Source organism: Melozone crissalis, unplaced genomic scaffold (assembly GCF_028551555.1).
Source record: "Melozone crissalis strain CALT ecotype California unplaced genomic scaffold, PUWL_Pcris_2 ptg000029l_1, whole genome shotgun sequence".
In the NCBI taxonomy this organism is placed as follows: domain Eukaryota; kingdom Metazoa; phylum Chordata; class Aves; order Passeriformes; family Passerellidae; genus Melozone; species Melozone crissalis.
Window position 1 is genome coordinate 15025869 of NW_026535807.1, and position 26570 is coordinate 15052438.

At 47.5% G+C, this 26570-nt stretch overlaps 1 protein-coding gene across 1 annotated transcript; it reads right to left on the minus strand.

Annotated features, from left to right (window-relative positions):
• On the minus strand, positions 1-26499 carry NT5DC2 (5'-nucleotidase domain containing 2). The gene is made up of 14 exons (XM_054281105.1): positions 26223-26499; positions 19055-19239; positions 18265-18339; positions 16443-16498; positions 14650-14743; positions 10973-11101; positions 7843-7903; positions 7485-7587; positions 6906-7007; positions 5610-5691; positions 1897-1983; positions 1347-1487; positions 1051-1115; positions 1-594 (listed from the first exon to the last, which is right to left on the minus strand). Exons 1-14 carry the CDS (start codon positions 26464-26466, stop codon positions 333-335), a joined length of 1686 nt encoding a protein of 561 aa, XP_054137080.1. The 5' UTR covers positions 26467-26499; the 3' UTR covers positions 1-332.
• Positions 26500-26570: the final 71 nt, after the last annotated feature.

Here is a 26570-nt window from a genome sequence, read left to right on the forward strand (position 1 = left end):
CATCTTGTCACACCTCCCATGGGTTGTTGTCACCAAGCACTGGAGATGTGGAGCTCCGTGCCTGAGCCACGTGTCTGGGCACAGAGCAGGGAGGGGCAGTGTCCCACCACCAGCATTGGCCCTTTCATCTCACCTACTCCTAGAGAGGACTCCCTGCACAAGCACCCATCCTCTGTGCAGCCTGCAGTGCACTTCAGGGAAAGGGATGGAGCCAGTGAAGGGAGGAATAAACACACCATCTACACACACACGCAAGTGTCAAACGCCCTTTAGTGGTAGACAGAGGTGCTGCCGGCCCCGGCCGCGCTGCTGCCGCCTGCAGTACCTGCCCTTCACCGGATGTGCACCATCTCCTCCAGGAAGGGCGTTTTCATGCAGCCCGTGCACAGCTGATCCATCCAGAGCGGCGCCTCGTGCTGCAGAGGGGTGCGCCGGGGGTAGAAGGTGAAATTCACGTCGTAGTTGAGCAGGCAGCTGATGGAAGCCATGTAGATATCAGAGAAGCGCACCAGCCGGCGGGAGAAGTACGTGGGGTTGTGGAAGGTGCGGAAGATGCTTCCAAACTGGGGGTTGAACAGGTTCTTCGTCAGAGACCTGAGAACAAAGAGATGGTGCTCTGTAGCTAAAACTGTGGTCACAGATTCTTCCCACTCCCTTAGCCCGGGGCCACTCCACTCGCTGGGCATCAGGGGATCACCCCAAGTATGCTCTCCCGAGGCTGTGGTGCAGGCCAGTCCCTGTGCAGTGAGACTGATGAATATTCAGGGCACTCTTACTCCACTGTTATGGGCAGTGTCAGGAGCTGTGGGAGCTGCAGTAGCAGACAGCCCACCAGCCCCTCCCAGCACTCCCCTTTCCCACCCTGCCTTCAAAGCAGTCCAACCTCCCAGCCTGCAGCACTGCACTGCTGCATGGCCCCCACCCAGAGGCAAGTGACACCAGGCAGGACCAGAGTCCAGCAGCTGCAGCAGCATTGTCCCCAAAGCAGGTTACAAAGCAGGGCCTGGGAGCCCCCAAGAGACCTCACAAGTGAGGGGGGGAAATGCTCACCTAATCTCCTGCCGTTCCTTCATCCACTCCAGCAATACTTGCTTAGACTCTGCGTCCTGATACATCTGCAAAGACAGCAGTAGAAAGCATCACATCCATCAGTCCTGCAGGCCACACCTCAGCTCCCTGCAATTTCCACTGTAACTCACAAACCCAGAGCCCACTGCACCAGGAGGAGGATGAGATGTTTTTGAGAACCAGGCAACATGGTACATCCCCCCATCCCCATGCTAAACCCAAAATTCAGGCTCAGAAGGCAGCACATAACCTGTCCTACTCAGCCAGGAGCTGTGTACCTGCATTCTCTCCAGCAGCCCTGTGAGAGCCTGCTGCCAGGTCAGGGAGTGCATGTACTGCTCCGTGTTTATGATCCGGATCTCCGTCTCCAGCTCAGGAACGATGGCTCCCGTCCTCCAGCCATGACGCAGCATGAGGTCCTGGAGGTCAGGGTGAAAAAACAACCAAGAATTCAACATAAAGACTGAAAGCCAAACACAACCCTGGTTCCTAGAAGAGTGGGTTTGTTCCCATTTCTCATTCTCAGGGGACAGCCATCCATGCCCTGTGCCAATAACAACCATCTCCTGGTCACTAGGATCAGTTGCATGAAGCACCTAAAAAGGTGGGATCCATACAAACTGCTCTCAAATTCACACTTTACTCACACAAGGTACTTCAGGAGCCTTTTCTCCAGTGCTTGCCTCTGTCTGACAGCCTGTGTGTCCTGTTGTGGGGGGACACCCAGCAGAGCCCTGAGCACTCAGAGCAGGCCCTGCCTCATCTCCAGCCCCAGCAGCCACGTGGGGTTGCTCCCAGCCCACTGGAGGGCAGAGACATTGCACTCACCGCAAGGTCACTGTACAGATGGTCCCCAAAGTAGAGCACTTTGGATCCACGCCAGCCTGTCAGCCTCAGGAAATCAAAGAGGTTGCCCTGCAAGTGACAGGAGCACAGAGTGAAACGTGGGTACAGGTCCCTTACCCCAGGCAGGTGTGAGCACTCTCATGGGGAGTCAACCTGCTCTCTGCCCCACCATCTACACCCAGAGCTTTCTGTCCTTCCCCACCTCACTTCACTTTCTTCCTATGTGAAAATTCCCTGTACATCCCTCAGATTTTTCTCTAGCCTTAAAAAAAGGCAAAAATTCTTCCAAAGGGCAAGTTCTGTGGTCTAGGGCACAGCAAGTCAAGAAGACAACATGGTGTAAAAAGGCAACAAAAGGAGGCAGTTTAGAGGCCAAGAAACACCTAAATTAGAAAAGCCTGAGGATGGGCAGAAAGAACCCCTGGTTTAGAAGTTGTTGGTCTCAGGTGATAATGATTTCACCTCACAGGGTGCACCAGAGGGAAGGTGAGCACTGCCAGGCAAGGCTTCTGGTGTCAGGAGCTGTTCTACATCTCTGATCACCATCCCAACCCCAAAGATTAGCAACACCCACATGTCCACAGGAACTGTTTAACCAAGCCAAAGAGCCAGGCAGCCTGCACAGATTCACAGCTGAGTAAAACAAACCAAACCCCAAAGCACCAGCTAAAGCACAGCAGCAAGCAGCTTTCAAGGCTTTCCAAACATCCACACATGCACAGAAGGCACTTCAGGGACTACCCTTCCATCTCCACACAAGTTTTCCACATGAGTCACGAGAACAAAAGCCACTAGGAAAGGAAATGGGCCCATCAATGCCAGCAGACCAGCACAAGCAGTCAGTGTGAGCCTATGAGGCAGCAATCAGCAGCAATCCCTCTGGCCAGTCTCCAGTGGCAGGAGGGAGACAGTGCCACCAGCACCAGCCTGGCCAGAAAGCCCCAAACACAAGGCAGCCCCCAGCAGCCACTGGCAGCTTGCTGAATGCACAGCTAAGGCTGCCCAGGACCAGGGTGCTGGGCCTTCTGTTGCTGCAGCATCCCTGGAGCTGAGCAGACTTCCCTTAACAGCACAGAACAGGAGCAGGCAGCCTCTGCACTTCTCAGACACAACATTGCTGCTGCTCACATGAGGCCTGCTCAGAAGCCATGGGCAGAGAATGAGATGGAGCACAGCCTTGCAAGGAGCAGAGTCCTCTCGCTGTGCTCCAGTCACCTCAAACAGCAATGGCAGGAAACTTGTGCTTGGAGCTCCATGGAGCCACAGACCTGTTCTGACACCTCCAGGTCCTGCCCTCCTTTCCCCCAATATCACAGATCTGGAGAGGGAAGGGAGTACAAACTTGGCACATACAGAAAACACCACATCTGTTGGAACAGAGGGCCTAGAGGGCATCACTTCAACTTCCCAGTCCCTAGGGCAAAACACCAATCCCTGAGGTCCCATTCATGAGATACCCACAGGAAAAAAACTACCATCCAGCCCAGCTCAGGAGCCTCTGGCAACATCCCCAGCACAGCAAGGTCCATGGCCAATGACACTTGCCAAAAAGGATATTGTGACACTCCAAGGAACCAAAAATCCTGGAGACAGGGTGGGCTACAACCAGGATACACCCAAAGAGCCACAGCTAGGCAACAACCTTAATGCAGTCACATAGACATGATGGTGGGGAAGAACTGGACAGGAGCCCAAAATCCTACCCAGCCCACCTTCCTCCCTCATATTTTCCCTTTCTCAGTGCACCATTCACTTGGGTGAGCAACCTGTGGCCACAAGACATAGGTGGGTCAAGGCCAGGATTTAGTGCAGCAATGAACTCCATGGGTGAGGCGTGCCCTTTCTCCTGAGGGAGCTGCTGACCCTCTGGGAATGAGCTCTGCCTGCACGTTCCCAGCTCTGAGCTCTTGGCAGAGGATGGGACACCAGCCCAGCACTTTGGCAGACCCACCAGACAGAGGTTTCCCAACAGCACTACTCAAGGACATGACCTACTCTGCTACAACGGGTCAGGTCCCAGCTAATTGACTGAAATCTCACTAACAGCTTCTTCCCGTGGGATTGGACAGCTCAAATAACCAAGAACAAACCGTCCTAAAGGCAGAGGCAGCTTGTCTCAGGGGACAGACCAGCTGCAAGGACAACACCCTGGGCAGCAAGCTCACCAGAGCTGCAGCTCATCCTTGGACATGCTGCGCCTTCCAGAAGGGGAGAGTCAGGAGCCAGGCTTTGTACTCTCTTTGATGCTTTGTACCCTATTGGATCACCCTTGTTTCTTTAGTCCTTATTTCTTTATTCTACACAAGTCCACCTTTTCCAACCTTATGGAGAACAATTTGGAGTGAGGTGTGGAAGATCTTTGCATGCACATCAGATTTCAGGGAGCTGTGTCTTTTTAGCCTCAACTACCACACCTGGGAGCCCCTCCAGGACAAGAGTTTCAGGACCAGAATCAGAAGAGCTGAGGGAAGAGTGCACAGTTGGCCATGGTGGACAATGTCAGAGCGGAGCTCCCAGGGTGAAGGTTTCATTGTACATGGGGGCAGGGGACATTCACTGGCCCCTCCCACACATCCACCCCACCTCACACAAACAGGGCAGCAGCAGGGACAACCCAGCCTGGCAGAGGTAACACAGCACAGCTTCCCCTGGGCAGAAAAGCAAGTACCCCACACCTTAAGTTACCTGGCCCTGCTCTGCCTTTTCCCACTTGTCTCTGTCCTTCCATCCATAGTGCCAAGCCCATGCTGAAAGCATTCTGGGGGACAGTGTCCTACCAGGCAGGGAGAGCTCCTGGGGACAGAGAGCACCTCCCACTGCCCACAGCCAGCAGAGCCCAGAGTGGGTCATCTTACAAACACCCTCTACCTCCACAAATGCTCTTTTCAAGGACTTCTGTGTTCTACTTTTCAAACACCAACCACGAACAAGTGTCCTACAGCAGAACCCATCATTTCCCCTCACCCTGACCAAGCAGATTCTCCTGTTTTTCCAGTGATTTCCAAAACTGCAGGTGTGCTATAAGTCCCCACCATTTCAGACTCCTGCTTGCCCCCTGTGGGATCTCAGTCTCTCAGAACTGGGGTGCAGGGTGAACAAGACTGCCCCTGGGGGGCTCGGGAGTCCTGGAATGTTGCCAGAAATGTCTGGTGGCTGGACTTTGATCCCACATGGGAGATGACATCAGTATGAGGACGGGAGGATTTCACTGGGGTGAATGGTGAAGGGATAAGTTAATTGGAGTGTGAGATACAAGGTTTAAGATCCCTGTACAGGGGGGTCTAGAGAGGCAAGATGGAGGTACTGGGGCGTGTCCTTCTCCTTCTTCTTCTTCCTCTTGGCCTCCATCTTCTGTGGTGGAGTTGGCACTCCGAGATTGGACCTTACTAGGAGAACACTGGTTAATATGGGTAGAGGGTATTGGAGAAAAATGATAAATATTGTATACGTAACTCCGGGTATAAAGATAGACGACCGCCCCAGGGGCTCTCGGTGTGTGCCCATGGCTGACTGCTGAGCAGAACTCTGTCAGGCCAAGAGAAAATCTTTTAGATAAGCAATTAATAAACACCGAGACCGAGAACAAATCTGAAGCTTCCTCTCGTCCTTTCGAACCCGGGGGCCCAAGGCCATCTTTGGGCTTTTCCCAGACCATCTAAACAGCACAGAAATCCAACAGCCCCCATTCACTTTACCTCTTTGTAGATCTTTCCCTTCTCCAGCTGGTTTATTTTGTCCCACTGCAGTGAGCCTTTATCATCCAGTTTTCTAAAAGGTCTGAGGAAAAAACGGGGGGAGATGTCAACTTCTTTTGATTTTTGGTGATTGTTACCCAGCAACCAGAACATTTGAATCACAAAACTTGTTTACCTATGTAACAACTTAAAATAAAAGCTCTATATGAGTTCTAAGTGACCTTCTGGGCTTTCTGCACTATTTTCTCAGGGGAAGAGAAAGTATGAAAGGGAAATACCTTTCCAAAATGCTTCACTGACTGTAACCATTTCACATCAAAATCCCTAACAATTCTTCTTGCTTTCACATACAGATAGGAAGAAAATAACCATAATAACTCCTTCTGAAACGCCAAGGCCAAGAAGGCTTTGCCATGCAACACTTTGTGTGCTCTTCCAACCTGGCTATGCTCCAGCCCAACAGAGACCATGGAATGTCCTAATAGGATAAAGCAAGTCTGCAGAGAGAATGGAAAGCAGTCCCCATGCTGAGTTCACCAGGTGAACTGAGCTGTCTCCTGTTTTTCCTGAGGGTTTGCCATGACATTCTCCACTCCATGAGTGCACCAGGCAGCCATAGGTTTTATTTTCAAGAGGGCCAGATCATCATAGCTCCAAGCTGTGCTTGTAAAGCATGTCACCTGCAGCCCATGAAAAAAACCTTTACCAGGCCAGCAGAGCTTATAAAGCCATTCCATAGGTTTGCTCCAGCATATGCCAACAGTCTGGGTAGTGGGGGAGGAAAATACATACAAAGGAAAGAACAGACCAATCCCCTCTAAGCAGACACAAGTACCCAAAGCAAAGAAGCCAAAGAGCAAAGTAAGGACAGCAGCCTGTCTATTGGCAGCTCCTAACTGACCACAAAACTCAGCTGCCACATAAAAAGACTTCCAGAACTGCCAGTTCCCAAACATGTATCCAATACAAACAAGATCCCAAAAAACCTCAAAAAACAAACCACACAGATACTTGCTATGGGGAAGAGGAAAAGGAAAGATTTTGTCACACTCTCAGGACAAGAAATGGCCATCTCTCATGCCAATTTTAGAAACACATTTTCTGCTTGGCTCTACACATTCTATCCACTTACTCCCAGACTGGTCAATCCTTGCCTCCTCAGAGAGTATCTGAGAGAAGGCTGAATACCTCCTAGAGGCAGACTGTGCTTAGCAAGGCAGTGCTTCCTGGCAGGCCAGAGGAGCAGCTCCCTGCAGGGAGGGCCCAGGCCCAGGCAGGGCTGCCCTGCACACGTACTTGCGGCGGTCGGTGAAGAAGTTGGGCTTGTCCGCCTGCACAATGACCATGTCGAACAAATCCCGCCAGTTCTTGCCAACCATGTGCTTCATTCCTTTGTCCCTAGGGGCAAAGGAACAGAAAAATGAACAGATCCAGTACTCTTTATTCACCCAACACTGCATCTTTACAACAGTATGTCCTAAATTCACTCTTATTTCAGTAACAGAGAAGCAAACAGATTTGTGAAGCCCCCAAGGCTGTCTCATTGGATGAAGTATTGATGCTGTGCTTTGTTTCAAGCTGTCACACACTTTCTTCTGCACCACTGGAAGCCCAGGGAAGTCTGTGACACATCAAACACTGCTAGAGGCAGTGTCAGCTCTCTAATGTTGTGGCCAGCCACAGCCTTGTAACTTCTCCAAAAAGTGAGATCAATGCTGTGGGTGTAACACTCACCACAAACAGTTCCCAGAGAGCTCCATGACCACTGCCACAAAACTCTGTCCCATACAAATTCCAGGTGCTCAGAGGAGGGAGTGCCCTGCACAGCTCTTGCTGTGCCATGGTGACCCACTGATGAGCAGTAATGGTACTCACACAAAGCTAAAGGGACTGTTTGTGATGAGGAACAGCTTCTTCTTGTGGTTCACCAGGCGGTTTAGCACAGCATAGATTTCATCCCCGTGCAGGATATACTGTTCTGTACCAGAATGAAACACACAGCATCCATCAGAACACTTTGGCATAAGTCATGACCACATTTCTATAAACCAAACCAAACCTAGCCCCTATACCACTAAAGATGCAAAAGTTCAGAGTTAGATCCACCTCAGGCAGGTAGGCAATGAACCACCATGGTGACAAAGTGGCCTTCCTCATCCCCATCAGTTCTACCTAAAGAGGAAGACCGAGGAAGTGACAAGTGAATTTGGCACCAGAGCTCTATTTAACTCACCCATATCTTTTTCAATCCATTTGTACATCACTCCTTTCACATGAACATCTCTAATTGCATCCTAAAGAAAAGAGCAGGGGGGAAAATGTTTCAGTTTTACAACATGGCATTCCTGTTTCCCAACATGCAAACCTACTGCCACCACTGAGGCCAAGGCAGTAATGACACATCCCCTCCTTGCTGAATGAACAAAGGCTCCATCACTGCAAAGCAGCAGAGCCTGCTCAGCAAGGCTCACCAAGATGCCTGAAGAAGAACAGGGTGGCTGGCTCAGCTGATGCAGTGTAAGAGGGAAAACCTCAAAATTTATCTGTGGAAACACTAGTTCCTTCCTTCTCTTGGAAACGAGCACATGTTACCCCACTGGTTCCAAGGCAATAAAGACTGTGCCACTCCAAAACCATTTACTGTCCCAACACAGTACTGTCTCACACACCAGGTGGCTTTTCTTCCCACTGTGCCTGTGGAAGCTCTGCCAGGTGTGACCCAAAGGACAGGAGTGAGGACAGGAGTGTGAACAGCAGCAGAGGAGAGCACCTGTGATCCCCAGTGCTCCCCACAAGACAAGAGGGCCACAGGTCCCAGCCCTGGGTGACCAGTGTGCACAGGCAGAGCAGAAGCTCCTGTAGCAGGGTGGCACAAAACACAGCTGGGAGGGAGGCAAGTTAAAACAGATGTTGTCAAGGGCATCCAAATATCCTCTATTTTCCAGGCCAGAAGCCAAGATACAGCACAGTTTTAGACACACCCAGCTGAGATTCTGCACAAGTCTCCATCCAGCAAGATATGCCAGACCCACAAAACCATTTCCAGAGCAGCAACACAGGTTGCAGTGCTTGCACTTGCACATGCTTGTTTGAACAGCACCATTTTCATCCCTGACAATTCTCACAGGTAAACAATTGCTGCCTTTCCCCAGGACCCTTAAATCAATATTACACTGTGTGTGCCCCTTCAGTAGCTGCCCTTTCAGACTTCACCACTGACATCACTACAGTAACACTTGCCACACAGTCAGCTGCTCTCATGGCAGTGCTGGGGAAACCTCCTCATGACTCCAAAAAAATTTCCTTCAGAGCTGGAGAGAACCACAATTTACAACTTAAAAGGGGATGATGAAGGTGGAGGCATAACCACTTCAAAATGGAGTTTTAAGAGCTTCTTTCCACTGTGTGGATTTGAAGGGCAAAAAGGCAGAGGTCACATCTCATTGCCTTATTGGAAGGAATCTGAAAAGAAGGCAGGAGCTCTGACAAGAAAACAGCTTTCTCTTAACTAGCACTGTCACTTAAAAGCAAGCAGAACTTTGGACTTGTGCCAAAACCTTTGCAGAGAAGAAACATTTCAATGTGCTCTTTCCCTAAACTCCTGCCCTCCAAAAAAGAAAATAAGAAAAAAAAGGGAAAACTATAATGTTTCTGTAGGTAAAATCTTGGAGCCTTGTTAGGCATCAAAAAATGCCTCCAAGGGGAAGCAGGGTAAGCTGCACATTCTTACTCTCAAATATGAAGTGACCAAACTGGTGTGACAGGACTGCTTTAATTACATGTCAGCTTCAGCCTTTGCCATAGCCCAGGGTCTGCCCTTTCGACTCAGAGCAGTGCCTGCAGCACTCAGCCTGCTCCCAAACACACAGTGCAGTGCCTGCAGCACTCAGCCTGCTCCCAAACACACAGGCTGCACCAGCAGTACCACCAGGAGTTACAGCAGGGTGTCAGGCTAAGCCAGTGCTGTCCTCACAGCTGGGCCATGCAAGTCCTCTGCAGGCACAGAGGGATCTCTGTGCTCGTGTTCACAAAGCATTTCTTTGCACTTGAATTTGGGTACTGCAAAGGGATAAGTTTTGCAAAAATGTTTGTTTTTCCTCATTGTACAGGAAAAAGCAAGAACTCTTCTGGTGAGAGCACGTGATGGTCCCTAGTTTCAATACAGATTCCAGGCATTGCCACAGATTTTCTGCCACAGCTCTCTTCTTTGCCTACTTTAGTTGTTCCTCAGGGATGACCACATTCTCCTCCAAAAGGACAAAGCCAGGATTAGCACTGAGCAGTCTGAGGGCTGGACCACACCAGCTGCCCTGCATTGGACATGAATCAGCTGTGGCAACCATCCCCCTGCTCTCAAGATTTCAATTAGGAACACATCCATTTGATCTCAAAAGAAGATACTTTGATCTCTCAGAAGATACTCTTCACAAAAGGCCTCAGGAGTCAGCTGCATGCCCCCTTCACATTTTCCCTACCCCAAGAGAAAAAACAACACCCTTGAAAAATGTTAAGGTCTTGTGGGAAATGGGCTGGCAGGTTCCTATCAAGCACCAACAGAAGGTCAGGACACACAGCTGACAGGTGGATCCTTATCACAAGGCAGCAGCACAGACTTGGAGCCCCATTTCCCCTTGGAGCCCCTTTTCCCTCCCAGAACTGAACAGCCAGTGGGTGAACCTAAGATCCCCACAAGGTACCAATCAAAAACCCTTCTCCATGGAAAAAGGAGTGCAATAAGGAAAATGTGTTGTCTGTCAGCATAAATCACTCAGAGCAGCAATCTCAAGCACTTACATCTTGTCTACAGCATGAACTGAGAAGTCAAACAGCCCAACAATGCTGATAATCCCACACAGCCCTTTCAAGTGCCACTTAACACCTTGGAGTAAATGACACATGAAAGCTGGAGTCACCACTGGATCAGACTATGCAGCTGCAAGGGGTACAGGATCCTCAGAGCAAGCCAGGACAGGTGTTTTACAGCAATCACTGTATAAAGTAAACTGTTTGGTACACAGCTTTTCTCTTTGACAAATGAGAAATTAAGGAAAACAATTTAAAAGTCTGCAGAACCAGAAAACATTTACACAAGCTTTGTGATATATTTCCCATGGAAGGACCTTCAGCCTAAGCAGCTTAGGCACTCCCACACAAGATACACCAGAAACACCAGCTCTGTAGTACAGACAGAGCCCAAACATGTTCTGAAAACACAGCTTTGAATATTCCCTGGTAAGGCTTTGATCTAAAGGGACAACAGAGCTGTCATATCAGGCTGGTCACTGCAAACCCTTGGGTTTGGGTGCTGCAGAGCTCACAGCTCTGATGGGTGTGAGCTGTGGGGCAGCTGGCATTTCACTTACAGATATGTCTTTGTAGAGATGCACCTGGTCAAACTCAATGCCATGGGTGATGAAGTAATCAATGACTGAAGAGAGCAGTGTCATTTCAGGGAGAGAAAAAATGTCCATAAACTGCTTAAGTGATGGACCCTGGAAAACAAAAAATGAAAGGGAGGCATTAGACCAGAAATACTGGAAAAAAATAGTAAAGCCAACAAAAAAACTCGTATCACCCAGCATCATCTGAAATATATTCAAGGCTAAAAACAAGAAAACACGAGTGTGGGAAATCCTGGTCACTCAGCAAGCAGCCCTCTCTTCTCAACCAAAACAGCAACCTTGAAGAGAGAGAGTTGTCTCCTTCACATAAATGTTTACACAAACCCAGCATCATTAATACCACATAGTGAAGATGGGGGAAGCAGGGAGTTGGTGCCAGATATTTTTATTTCAACCTCTGCTTCCCACCTGGACTCTTGGCATTAATAGAGATGCCAACAGACAATGCTCTGCTACAGCAGCAGACAAGGGCCTTGCTGAAGATGCCGCATTGCTCATCTTAACCAGGCTACACAGGGCACCAAGCTGCTCAAACCACATTGCAGTGAGATGTCACAAGGCAGTGTAAGAACCACTCCAACAAGACATTTGTCAATACCTGTGTGTCACTAGAGAAAGCCCAGAGGAAAAAGAACTGCAGCCCAGCAGCAGTCAAGTGGAAATGGACAATTACATCCTGACCAAGGAATAACTGCCCTTGCATTAGGCAGAGCTGCAGCTCTCACACACATTTGCTATTGTTATTGCCTGTCAATCACAAACCTATCAGCAGGCCAAGAGCCAACTTTGGCCCCAGAGAGGCTTTCCAGTAAAATAAACTTTATTTATTCTGCAGATACCACCTGTGCAGAGGACTGCAGTGAGTCTCCCTTGCAAGATGAAGATGGGATCAATTTTTTCATTTTCCATTGGTAAAGTTCCAGACCAGAATGGGTCAATTACTAAGGTCCTGTATATGGGAAGTAACTTGGGAAGCACACAGATTCCCCATGAACCTGGTCACCAACAGTGCCCTGGCAATCCAGCTCCATCATGTCTGTGCATGGGCTTTGAGCAATCCAGGACTGAGAGCCATGAAGTTGGAACACTGTAGGATAGTACTGACCCACTTCAGAAAGTTTATTAGAGCTGTGTGAAACACAGACACGAAAGCAGCACCCAGAAAGCCACAGAAGGTGCAGATGATGGAAGCTGATGGGACCCTGCTGCCTAATGACAAATGTGGCCCTGTCATGGCAGGATGTGTAACAAGAGAACATCTCCCATTTAGTCTGGCTGGTAAGGGTGGCAGGAGACCAGCCTTGTCTAAAGGCAACACCTGGGGCAATACAAATTGGGGTGAAAAGGGCAAAGGAATAACAAAGAGCATTTTGCTTGAGGTGTATTACCAAAAAATGCTGCAATCAAAAGCCATGTTGTTGTGCTGAGGGTTATACATTTCCATCCACCCAGCACAGGACAATTTCACCTACAGCAGAAGACAACACAAAGGGCCACCTACCACACATGGTGGTGCTGCTTAGGATACTCACTGACTCCTTCCAACACTTCTGTCCATTCTGATGTCTGCTTGCTAAGGGAATATTTCTCCCATAGCAACACCAAAAGTTTCTGTAAACAGCCTTCATCTTTTTTTCCTGTTCAGAGATTCTGGGAAAGAAGCAAGAGGGACAAAGCCAGGCAGTTCCTACTGAAATAACTAAGCATGGGATTTAGCAGAGCAATGACCTGTCCTACCTGTCAATACCTGAAGTACAGAGCAGACAGGTAAATGTTCAGTGTTAACAGCAAAGATTTACCTTGTCAACTCTGATTTAATTTCTGTGCCTTGTGTCATTTTTCTACAGGGCAAGTCCAACCTCTCCCAATTCCCTTTAATGGCTTTGACTTCCTTAGGCAGACATAGTGACAGGAATTGTGACAGAAATTGGACTGTGCTTTCAGAGTGTTACATGTGCTTTTTCTACAACTCCCTTGAGATCTCCACCTTCCTTACAGGCCATCACATGTAAAGCCACACCAGCTGCAATGCTGAACCTTGGGAAAGATCTGTGCCCACCTACTGCAGGTATTGGGATGCTGGCAGCTGTCACACACTCCTGCTAACAGAGATCCAGGAAAACACTTAAGGGATTTATTGAAGTATTTAAGTAAATACTTAAGTATTTACACACTTCAGCCATATCAGTGCCACTTCTCTTGTTGCCTGTTAGCAACCCTCCTGTTGCTTATACAGCAGCATCAGCATGGCAGACTGAGGAGAACAAATCAAAGAGCCCTGCTAAAGGCTCACTCCTCACCAGTTCACTGCACCTGCTCACACCAGCAGTCATCTTAACCCTTCTTTCATCTTTCTCACTAATGTGGGAAAATATGCCCCACTGAGTGGCACAGGCTGAGCAGACATTGCTGAATGCAAATGCTATTAATTGTCAATACTTTTGTTCTCTTTGAGATCCACCTATTAGCTCATGGAGTCTATTACATTACTAGGAGAGGAGATTCACCTCTTCACAAAGACTAAGCTGATATCTCTACTTCTGTAGCCAAATTTTTCAATACCAGCTACAGGAAAGCAGAAAGCCCCTGGTACAGACAAGCACAAAAAAATCACCTGGTCCTACAGAAAGCCACAACTTGAAGCAGGTTTCATGTTTACAATTATTTAAAAAGAAAGATGAAATCAGCTCAAGTCTGGCAGGAGTGAGGAGAGTTGCACAGGAGGAGGCCAGTCAAGGGCAGTTTACAGACAGATCAAATTCTAAACAAAAATGTCCTATTTCAAAGCTGGAAACATCATTGAGCTATAAACAGAGTATATACTTATCCAGAAAGCAACCACTCAGATTAATTGCTCCCAAGAGAGAAAGAGAAAAATCAAGCAGTGACCTTGCTGGAGACTTCACAGAGCAGACTCACAGGGGTATTACAGAGGAAGTGTGCCCTTCTCCTTTCAGCTTCCCCTAAGGCACCAGAACTGAGGCAAGAAACAAAGCAGCTCTGGGAGAAGGGATGTGAAAGGTCCTGCTTGGCCACTGTGCCACATGAGACACTCAAGGAAGAAAAAACTCTCCCAACTTCCTCTAGGTTCAGGCAACCAGAGGATTTTTACAGCCCCTACAGACAGAATGTCAGTATTTTACTATCCCTATACTCATGGACTACAGCCCTATAAATAATATCCCCTAAGCAGTTCTGAAGGAGTGTGGAGGGAGATCTTTAACATAAAGGGAAAAACACCCTACCCAAAACCAAAGAGAGAAAGGCACTGCAAGCACCCAACTGCTGCTACCCCCCAGAGACCTCCTCCCCAACAGCTCACTGCAAACACAGCACTGCAGGCTGCAGGGGTAGCTTGAGAGCCTGATTTGTCCAAGGAACAAGCAGGGAACATCTCCCTATCAGTCTTCAAAGCCATTCAGCTCTAGGCCAATAGCACTGGTATTTAAAAATGCTTTGCAGATGTCTTTCAGATGCTAAACTGCTAAATAACCTCTGGGGCATATTCCCACTAGAACAAAAACACACACTGCAGCTCACTGGGGACCAGCCTTTCCGAGGGAGGCTGCAATCATTTACATGTGCATACAATTCCCTCTGTGTTCCAGCTGTCCAAAGAGCTGGGGGGGTTACAATACCTTGCCATAGAAGTCACTCATCTGGTACAGGGGGATGTGCTGGGTACCACCGTAGAGTTCAATCACCTCTTCATCAGGCACCGGTTTGAGCCCCCTAGACACAAAACAAAGCAGTTGGTCAATAATCACTGTCTGTGCAGTGCTACAAACAGTAGAGAAAAACAGGACAGGGCAAACAGGCTCTTTCTAAAAACTCAAAAAATCCTCCTGCTCAAAAGAGACAGGCAGAGAGCCCAACGGCTCTAAAGATCCACATAAAATCTTTCCCAAGACATTCCTCAGATACCTCTTTTGCTCCTACCAGTTAATTGAGGGGCTTTATCCACATTCCAGCAGAGTCCAGCCAGAGGCTTCTCTCTGTCTGCTGTCAATTTACTGACAGGACTGCCCCACCAAATCAGCCCTGACTCGGGCAGCACTGGGTAACTAACTTGGTTTGGAGATGTTGCTTCCATGAGATACATCACCTTTAATGAAAGGTGTAGGAAAAGGCTTCCTGAAAACAGGATTTCCTTCTTATTCAGTTTTCCTAAACAGAGCAAGATCTTGAGTAAGACCATTCAACAGAGAAGGCTGTTTTTTCAAAAACACCCATACCAGGAGTATGGCTGATCTGTGTAGTTCACAACATCAGGTTATCTGACTGCTGCAGGTCTTGCCTCTTGCACAATTTTGATGACTCTTTGCTCAAGCAGTCAGCAACTTTCCCTTTCTCCTTTTCTACTCAGTTATGACACCGCATCTAAGAAGTTAAATGTTGCCTCAGTTGTGCACAAAAGCAAAGAAAAGTTTAGAAGTACACTCCAAAAAAGATAGATACAAAAGGACACTAGGGAAAAGAAAAATTAAAATGTGTTTTCACTAAAAATCTCTTTATGAAGCTGAAGTAAAATATGGAGCAGTACAAACTCCTGGTCCCCTCAGCCCCCAAGCTGGCACTCAAAGAAGCCAATTGTCTCTGGTTATGAAACTCCCTTCTTAATATTCTTAGAGTGTTTACTGTAACTAAAGCTTAACAGCAAAAGGGCAGAGATCAAGGAAAAAAAACACATTGGCTTCCATGCTCAGGAAATACAACATAGGATTTACAGGAGATTTGCTATTGATATTTATAAATTACTACTTCTTACACACCAACCCCACTCCTCTTTGGAGCAAGGTGTTTTCTCAGTCTCCAGTCTCACATCTCGTAGGAGAAAAATTTGCTCTGCACTGTATCAGCCACTTATCCCAAAGCATACCCAGCTCGTTTTGGAGAACTAAAGGAAAACCAGGACAATCTGGGACTTAGAGTGGGCCCAGATTCTGATGCATTATTACTTTATTGGCATGTCTATGTTGCTTTAAGATGTAATTTGCACATCCAGATAACTTTCCAAGGCACAGCAGAGCACTGTTGGGACGAACTCCTGCCTGGAAAAGGCCCATGTGTGAGCCACATACAGAAGAGCCCTTCCCTATTGGCTCTGTTTGCTCTGAGGTGTTAACCCAGCCATGCTGTAGCTGCAGCTGAAACACCAGGCAGTGTACATGACCAGATGTGCTATTAACCTTTACAAAAAGCTCCAGGTCTTCCCACCCACACCTGGCTTGAAATGCTTGAGAAAAATTAACTCCTTGCAATTATATGCCAGGTAAGCATTTGAAGCAAGTGCAAACAGGATGAGCCAGACAAGACTCTGCTCTGCTCAGGAAATAAGCAAAGCAACCTATGCCATGAACATAAAGTGAGATGTAGAAATCCACTTTTGCATACATAAGCATTTAGAAAGTGATTTTCAGAACTGACAGACCTATATGCAGTCCCCAGCTGGACATAATGGAAAGCATCGATCTTCATGAGGAGACTCTGTGACAAGGGATAAATGTTTACTGTTAGAACTCAGTTATTGTTCAAATTTACACTGAAACCTTATTCAAGTTTAAAGTTCCACACAAATGACATTCAGAAAATAAAGTTCAATATGAGCATCCCACATCTATGCACTTTAGACAGCGCTTATTCTCCAGTTACTTTTAGACACACTTATTCATACTGTGACTTTTTATTGGCCTCTCTGGCAAAAGACCATCCTTCTATGAGCCAAAGTCTGTTATACCCCAATTTGTAGACAGGGATGCAGTTGAAAAACAGGGACAACAATATTTCTCTGACTCAAGACAGTCTATTCTTATCTCTCCTCAAGAAAACACACATTCCAAAGGAGCGTTGTGTGCACAGATCTGTTTCCCCCCACCTTTATCTTAAGCAGAACTAAGTGGGCAAGTTTTATTTCAGAGCACAGCAGCACTCAGTCATTTTCCCCACACAAGAGCTCTCCCTTCCCCAGCAGACATTGAAGGAATGATGTTCAGGAGCACACCAGGCTGGTAACAGACACCCCCTAATCATGAGCCATCCTTCTCCATCCATCACTCTGAAGCTGTAACACAAGTCCTTGGGATGGAAGCAGCCTCACACTAAACCCACATCACTCCACAGCTCCCACTGGAACGTGGCATTGGACTTCTTCCATCAGGATACAATATCAGTGCATCTTGTTACACTCTGGGCAAACCTCCCAGTAATCTGTGAGGAGTGCAGGCAAACATGCTGAAAGTTGTAGACAGGCATAACCCAGATTTCTGTGTTTTTTGCAAACTCTGATCCTGAGAAAAGAGAGTTCTCTACTTTCCACTCACTCAAAGGGTGCTTTGCTTGGCCAGGCCACTTGCCCATGTTTCTCAGATACAGCAGCCAAAGATTCAAACAGAGAAAGAACCTTCAGTTTCCCACAGAGCTACTTCTTGCTTTGTAAGGCCAGAGGCATGAGGGTTCTGCTGCCATGCTGTATCCACAGTTAGGACAAAAGACAGAAAATCTCTAGAGTTTTTTCCTTCATTCTCCTTTTTCCCTCCTGCAGGAGGACAGCACACACACTCCAGCCTTCACTGTCTGCTTCTCTGAACTCACTCAAACTCAACATACAATAAAGCTACTCCAGTGACACAACTTTCTGTGCTGAGCTCCCACCTGACTGCCTGGCTGCAGCGGCCAGCATGGCATCACTGGGCATCAGGGAATGGGGCCAAAGCACTGAAAAGGGTTAAAGCTAATGCCTGCACTCTGCTGCCTGTGTTCTTAGGAAGTATGCATCTCAAGTAGCTTGGATCTTATTCCAGGCAGTTCTATTATTCGGGGTGGGGGGTGGGGAAGGCTTCCCAAAGCATTCTCCTGGCAAGTCATTTCTATTATTAGAGTAAGACATTATGCCTCTGCTCCTGGCAAGTACTTGTAGATGCAGGACTGAGTTTTGTTGTTTAAATTTCCTGAAAGACAGAAATGATCACATAAACAAGCTCAGTTTTCTATTAATTAGCCTGTGGAATGAATTGACTTTTAAATTGGCAAGGCTGTTTAGCAGAGGCCTTTGGTAGAATGCCCCATTCTGCTGGAGGCCAGGCTGGCACAATAGACATCTTTCTTTGGGGAAGAACCCAAGCAGTGAAGAGCCCAGCCAGCCAGACTCACTGGTCATTTGGTGACAGATGTTATTGCAAGCAGTGACATAAAGTATTTCCACTAAAAACATGAGAGGAAAACAAAGGCCAGGGAGTGAACTTTGTACAGCTTACCTTTTGTACATCATAGTGAAGTCCCCGTATGGCAAACCCTGGAATGTAGTCATACTTCCCAAGCCCTTCTGGATACTGGGAACACAAACAGCCACATCATTAGAGCATAAGCACTGGATAATCAACAAAAGCATTTCACCTGTTAGGCTCCTTTAGTCCTGTCTAATTTTGCCCCTTCAGCAAAGAAAGTGGATGAATGGAGCAAGACAAAGGGATCAGGATACCCCAAACTAGTTTTTCTCATGCAAGGGACAGTAGTGAAAAAGCTTCAGATTCACTGAGACAGTGAGGACACTTCTTGTAATCTTTGCACATATTTTTAAAGATTGACACTGCAGAGCCCCTCTAAACAGAAAGGCAGGATGAGGAAAAAAGCATAAGCAGTCACCCATTGCAAACAGAGTGTCTGTTCTGGGACATGCTCTAGGGCATCATCCCATCGACCAGCACATTCCAAGTCCTGCACAGCTTCAGTGTTGGGCCATGATTTCAGCCACCATGTGCACCTCCAACCAGCAATCCTGTAGGCATTATTTCCATAGCTGAGTACAGCTGACCTGGGCTTTTTTACACTAAGGCTCCCACTCCACTTTATAAAACCTCGGGAATGTACATCATGTTAAATAATCTCAAAGCAAATTAATTCTGCAATCAAAGATTGTGAAATATCAAGTTTATCTCAATAAATCAAGTAATTGACACGTGTGCACAATGCCTGCACAAGCATGTCTGGGGCATTGCAAAGACAGCAGCAAGCTTCATTGAGTGGAAACTCTTAGCACCTCATTACCTTGAATTGTTCTATTAGGATGTCTCTGGCAGTGTTGAAAATCATGGAGTGCAGTAAATTAGAATACTGTGCTAATGTGTAATCGTAGTCAAAGCCATAGATCTCCACATCTCCCAGGCTGATCTCATTGTTAGCGTAGATGGCGGCGGGGTTGAGCAGATTGCAGACTCCTGGTGGAAGGAGATCTAAAACAAGGGAAAGGGGAGGAGTTAGAGAAACTGAGAGCATCACTGAAGTTTGGACTTTTTGTTCTGGACCTGACAGCAGCTGGAAATGCCACAGAGCAGCAGCAAAGAGCACAGAGCTGCTGTGGAAGGCTGCTGCCGTTTGTTCACTCACTCAAATAACGTCCCCGTGAAAAAACACACTGTGAAACCTCTGGCTGCACCTGGAGATAAAGCTCTGTAACCATCTGCACAGCCAGACCGACCTTTTGTGTCAGGAAGCTGCAAAACAATGCCCCCTGCTCTCTGGCCTACATGAAGCAAAGCAGACCCGAGGTTTTGAAGTGTCAAATTTCTATCTCAGAGCAGCTGCAGTTTCTGCAGGCTTCAATGTGAAAGGCAGCTGTGATAAATCATCAGAAAAACACACACTCCTCACAAGCAAACAGGCTCTTGGAAAAGTCTAGATTACTCCAAATCTGAAATTTTGAGGTTTGTCTTCTGGCATTTTTTGTTTCTCACAGAGGCAACCAGACTTCACAGAGAAATCCTGCAAATACCATTAGGACTTTTAAAATTTTTGTATTAATTGGCAGGAAAAACCAAAGTACAAACACCTACATGTAAAAAATACCCCACAGTAAGTTATGCTCCTGGAGCATGCAATGCTGATAGCAGCAAGTGATCTGCTTTCCTCTGATAAACAGCTGTGGGCACAGCTCAGTCCTCACATGAGGTTTGTCACTGCAAAGCAGAGTTACTGCTCGAGGTGCTTGGGAATAACACTTTGCTCCCCAGAGCACTGAGAAAATGGGGTTCAGTGACCAAGCAGCTAAACTACCTGGATGTAGATCCCTTCCCAGAGGCAGTGCAGAGAGGAGAGCTTCCACTCCACTGCAATGGGAGAGGCAGGAACAGACCTTCCCACGGGCTCCCCGCTCCATGAGGACGGGCCCCAGCAAGAAAAGGCAATAAAAATCATTCTTTGTGGTAGGTTGCCTGGTCACAGCCACACTGGGGGACAGAGGGGAAGGAGATATTTCCTCCCTCCTCAAAGATGGGTCGTTTTCTCTTTGAATGATAAAAGAGCAGGCGTTTTCCAGATCCTACTCAGCATCAGTGGGTAGGATTTTTTCTTTTCCTACCTTAACTTTTGGCATTTAGCAAGGACCCCTGTCCTGGTTCTTTACTGCTTCCTTGCTATAAAACCAAGTTCCATCTGTGTCTAGGACAAAAAATACATTATTAGAAAGAGATATCAGCCCTTCCCAATAAAGATTTTGTCTGGAATTATAACAGAATTTAGGCAAAAGGTTGAAGTTCTTTTGTGAGCTCTAATTCAGAGAGGTAACCAAAGAAATAGATTCAAATATTTCTAAATGGTTTTTTTGCAGGGAAAAAAAAAAATCACTGTTACAAAACATACCCTTCCTTCTCTCCTAACTGACTTCCACTTGGCCTTCAAATACAATTCACCAGATCATGTGGCAAGGAATCACTAGAAAATAAAGCAGCGCAGGGGGCTGACTTACTGGCTACACACCAGGAACAAAAGCTCTCTGTCAGGGCTCTGCTGGTGGCAAAGTTCCTGGAAGAGGCTTAGGAGAGAGGATGCAATCCAAGCACTTTCCACTGAGATTTTAAAAGATGGGAAATGTAAATAGGATTCAGATTATCACAACTTTCCTACTTTCATCATAAATGCTCTTTGCACCATAAATAAACAGAGCTCCACTTCCTGTCCTCACCCCCAGTCAGCTTGTGGCAAGACCTTTTTCTAAGCTTACACTGGGATTTGCTGGGTGTTATTTTTCTCCCTCACAAGAAAAATGATGACACAACCTTAATCATATCTCAGGGGAAATGTGCAGGGCTTTCCTCTTCTATTAAAGCATTTTTTCTTTCTATGACAAATGCACCCAACTTGCTGCTACAGTGTCCCTACAGAGAAGTCAAGCTCTTCCAACATTCCCCTTTTGCTAATATATTGAGGACAACACATATTGATAGGCTGAGAGCATCACAAAATACCACTGCCTGAACCCCACCTCTCCATTCACAGAAGAAAAGAGAATCTTCTAGATTCAACCACACATGCCAGCCACAACTTTTGCAAAAATATCAGGAAAAACTAAGGGAGCAGTAGGATTTTGTAACAAGGAGAAAGCAGTCTGAACTTCACCAAGTCCTATCTGTGATAAGCAGCTACTGTGCCACAGCACAACTTATGAAGTACATTTAGACCCAGTGAGTGAAGCAATGCTCCTCCCTGCAGCCTCAAAGTCACAGAGCCTCTCTGCTGTCCTCTGACAGCCCAGATCATTTTTCCCCACTCACATTTTGTCATTCACTTACACAGCATATTCTCTCTTACCTCCAAAGGGCTGAAAAAGGATGCACACAGCAGCCCAAATGATTTACACCCACTGCTCACACAGAACATTCCCTATGTTCACTTCTCCAAGCACCACACATCTCCTTGTTGTGTTTCCTATTCCACAGCACTCACAACTTGCAGCTTGCTCTGTCCACCCCATCATCCTACATCTTGAATTGACAGTAATTTCAAAATCACTGCTCTTCTGGGAAGGAGAAAATCTCTGTGGTTCAGTCTAGAGATTCATGATACACGTTTATCTCAGTGTAAATGTCCTTTTGCAGCACCCTCCTCAACAGAGCTGCAGGTCTCCATCTCCTCAAACCCATGCAGTCTCCGTGCAGGTTCCAACTACAGCAGGGAAAAGACACAACCTGGGAGCACACACCAAATCAGTTTCAATACCAGAGCCCAAACACGCCTCAGGGTTATTGAGCCAGGCTTCAAGAAGCTTGCTTTAATTGTGTTTGTTTGGAGGTTTGGTTTGCTTTTTTGTGGTGCTTTGTTTGTGTGTTTTTCAAAGATATCCTCTTGGGTGGTTACCAGTCCTCAGTGCTAATCAGGTCCTGGGCTGCAGGCTTGGGCGCTGCTGCTCTGCACGTAATCTGCCAGGGGTCTTTGTCTCAGATTTCCTGGCAATTGTCAAATCAAAACAAACAGACACCCACCAGAAGCTCATGAAGATGCCATTTTTCAAGAATGATAGCTTTTGCTCTTCTCCTTTGCCAGGACACCATAAAAATTGCTGGATAGATATAATAAATTAAACAAAACAACCACACAAAACAAAACGAAGGCCAGTTTTGGTTATTAAAAAAGAATAATAATGCCAACTATTCTTTCTGTCTGGGTCCTGATTAGAAAGGCAGACAATATCAGTTAGTCACTGCTTACTCAGCACTTCACCCAGGAAGTCTGCTCTGAGGGAGAGGCAGAGTGAGCACATGGGAGGACGGTGTGGAAAAAGTTGCTCTTGCACTGGATGCAGCCCCAGGAATCTGCCTGCTTGCACAATCGGCTCCTGTCTGCAGCTCCGACTGATTTTAGGGAAGTGCTGCATGTCCACGGCACATGATGAAATTCAGCAGCAAAGGCAGACCACAAGAAAGCCTGTTTGATCTCTCACACCTGGGTGTAAATGCACAGTAAACACACAACATCTTCATTTTCCCGCTGTGAGAACCTGGGCAGCTGCTTAAATCAGAGTGTCTCTTCCCAGGCAATAACGCACATTGTTAGAAAGCAATAACCCTCAATCCCCAACAGGAGAGCAGAGATGGAAACAAAAGCAGGTAATTAACTGTGAGCAGACACTACAGACACCATCTGGCCCCTTGTGATGTGAAAAACGCTCTGGGCAGGAGGTGCCAAACACGTCTCCTGCTTTTCTGAGCTCCCGGGGTGCCAAGAGCATCCTGCAGGAAATCTCCCGTTCTCTCAGCCTCAGATCCAGCCTGTTAGTGACGAATAATGCACAAACGAGGCAACTCACCCGCGTCTCACACCCTTTGTACTCCCACAAGTTCAACCCTATAATTTCTTCATAAGACAAGCAGGGAAAAGAAGGGTACAGAGAAGCAGATGGCCATCATCCTCCACATTCTTCATGAATCAAAAAGTTTCCCTTGTTCACACTAAGTTGCTTTCTAAAGACAAACTGCCAGTTTCCTCCCTTCCAAGTGCCCCTTTATCCTTTTGAAGTGTTGTTTTGTGCCATTTCCTGCAAAGCACTCCCACCAGCCAAAGCAGATAGAGTAGGAAGAGAAAAATATTATCTAAAGACCTTTTAATTTCAGAGGAACCATGTTAAAAGACTTTGGATTTATGCTATTGTGCCTAAATATTTTGGGATTTCCTGCCAATGAAATCTACATTAACTAAAAGCAATATTAAAAATATAATTTCATTCTAAAATTACACTTTTAAAATATACAAAGGCACTAGAGAAAAGCTACAAGAGTTCTTCACAAGGAAAATGGATTATACCCAAGAAAGCAAAACTGAGAAGTTTACATAACTGGTCACTCTTCCAGTTCGGGCTGTTCTCACATTTAGCCATTCTCAAACTTGTCATGCAAGAAGTTTGCAGATATTGTAAAGTTCCCCAGGAAAGCTGAGTTAGTGTAGCCACTGTTTACAGATTTGGAACACCTAGGAAGAAACAGACACTTGCTTATAGCCAAAGCATCACTGGCTTGGCTGTCCTGATGTTTCCTAGAGCACAGGACTTCAAAGCTGACTGAGAGAGCTTATCAGCCTTCCTTGACATTTATCAGATCAGAAAACAGCAAGTCTTGCTCAACTCCATCCCTCTGACTAATGTGAATGTACCTTTCCTTTTGGCAGGAGAAAAAGAAAAAAGCACAGTAAGTGCCTCAAATTTTTATCCTCAAGTTTTTACAGGTAATGAAATTTGGTCATAAGAGTCAGTGTTGCAATAAGCAGGGGGATAATACAGAGAATGGTTTCTCTTGAGTCAAGGCTGAGAGGAAGTTTTACCTTACAGGCACTCTTTGTGCTGCTACGTTGTGCTGTCATTTGTGTCACCCCACTCCAGCCTGGCAGAGCAGAAATGTCTTTAAAGAGTTGAGAGCTCCTTGTGCCTCTCCTCTGGCCCTAAAGCTGCACCACCACTGAGCTCCACTGCACAGAAACTCGTCCTGCACATCCTGCCCCATCCAGCTCAGTCAGCATTTGTGGTGCAGAAATGCAGCAGGGCTCCATGCAGCTGGAGCTGAGCAAGGGCTGGGCTGAAAACATACCGTGAACTCTCCTGGCAGAGACCTGACCAGTGACAGTCACTGACAGCACAGGACAGGGACTGCACAAAGGTGGCACTTCAGAGGGGGAAGGGGAAGGAGGCACCACAGGAGCCTGCCCAAACTCAGTGCTGGGCAATACTGAGGAGCCAAGCACAGACACTCACCTCACACCAGAGTTAGAAACCAAGCCCAAAAGGAACAGACATTGGTGCCACATTCTGCTCAACAGTCATCAAACAATTAAAACTTGGACCAACTCTGTCTTCTCCTGGCAAGATCTGAATAACAGCACAGTCTTGAAATTTTAGTTTGGGAGATACTCTTTGAACAAATGAAGGCCTTATTCACCATATCTGATGGCTTCCTGAAGGTTTGTGAAGAGTCTGCTCTGTGACACTTGGGCTACTTCACCTGACTTCATTTGGCATTTACTCCTGGTGATTACTGCTCCACCTCAATTAAAAACTGCTTCTCTTGCATCACACCAGAGTTATGTGAACACAAACTTGACAATCTCACGTAGCAAACCAAGCATTCTGCCAAGAGACCGTGCCACAGCCCATTAGCACACATCTGCATTTATGGCTTCAGTCCCATTATGGAAAACACAATAATGCCTTTGAGGATAGCAAGGTCCAAACAGCAATACAAACACTGCAAATTGGAATTTCTTTCAAGCAGTGGGGCTAAAACCATAACTCAATCTTGGAGGGTATCACCAAAGCCCCAGTCCTCTGTCAGCATCCTGCACTGCCTTCAACAGCGCTGGGAAAGGAGCTCCCATCCTGGAATGCAGCAGCCTGAGCACCCAATGGATCAGCAGCGAATTCCTTTAGGTTTGTGCATCATGAAGGACTCGAGATTTGATGTCAAATGCAGTGGACTGGAAGATGGGGGAGGAAGGAATGACAGACCTTGTCGATCTCAGAACAGGGAGAAAGTTCTTCCAGATGCCTAGGGCTGACTGCTGTCCTTATCCAAGCCCTTAAGTAAACAAAAGCTAACAGAGAGTTCTGTAAGAGCAGGCACACACTCACTTCCTAGCTCTGTACAGTGCTTACCTTCAGCATTCCAAGAATCAAGAAACCAACAGGAAAAAGTTCCCTGCCCTCATGTCATTAAAGCTATTTTTAGGAGAGTTTAATACAGTGGAGGTCTGCTGCTGCCAAAAAGACCACAATCCTGTTTTACACACAGACAGACTTGGCGAGCAGTCTGAGTTTTCACCTCTCTTGGCAAGATTTCAAAGTACCCCACAGAGCCAGGTAACTTTTTGGTGAGAGAAGCAAAATCGCACTCCTGAGCAGAAGGTGTGACACATGTGGAACCCAAACTGAGCGCAGGACCAGGACCCAACCCAGGAGCTGCGGCATCAGCACTCTCCAAGCTCACCCCTGCGCCAGTGGCGACTCAGACTCGTCACCCTTCACTCAGCATCGCCATCTGTTTGTCCGAATCTAACGCGATTCCGTGTGCCAGCCAAGGCAAACTGCAGAAAAAGGCAACAAGCCCTTCATTCAGACCATTTGCCACAACAATGCCGACAATGGCCAGTTATGAAAAGTCCCATGTACCCTGCATGTCCTGCAACGCTGAGTCCAGACGGCGATCTGCACAGAAGGAAGAGCAGGATGGGGAGGAAGATCGAGACCAGATTTCAATGAAATAAAACCCTCCCAGAGAGCCGCGGGCCACGGAAGGTGTGGATGGGGATGGCCGGGGAGAAAGGCTCCTAACCCGGCATCTGCAGCACGGGCACATCCCAGGGCTGCGGGGCGGGCAGAGGCACCGAGATGCGAAGAGGAGAAAGGAGAGGGAAAAAAAGAACGAAAAGGCCGGCCCGGCAGGACGTGGCAGCCCCTTACCGTACACCAGCTTCTTCATCTCGTGGTACCTGGCCCACAGGTAGGTCTTGGTGTCGGCGCCCTCGGCCGGGACGGGCTGGCCGCCGACTCTGCCGGGGGCCACCGGGTGCTGCTCCCGGGGCTGCCCGTGCCCTCCGTCCCCGGTGGCTTTGTGCCGGCAGCTCTGGCAGGACACAGCCACGGCGAGGAGCCGGGGGGCCGCGCCGCCTCCCCTCCGCAGCACCGCCGAGCCCAGCGCCGCCATGGCCCCGCCGGACGCCGCACACCGCCGGGACTGCTCCGCTGTTCTCCCGGCCCGCGGCGGCACCGGCGGGAGGACAATCCCCGGGGCTCGGGGCTCGGGGCTCG

Excerpts from the sequence above, each read along its gene's own strand:
- NT5DC2 (XM_054281105.1), bottom strand. The coding sequence starts at position 26,466 with ATGGCGGCGCTGGGCTCGGCGGTGCTGCGGAGGGGAGGCGGCGCGGCC. Across the intron at positions 7,588-7,842 it reads ATGGATTGAAAAAGATATGG|AACAGTATATCCTGCACGGG; the intron begins GTGAGTTAAATA and ends ATTCTGGTACAG. Across the intron at positions 595-1,050 it reads AAGGAACGGCAGGAGATTAG|GTCTCTGACGAAGAACCTGT; the intron begins GTGAGCATTTCC and ends CTTTGTTCTCAG.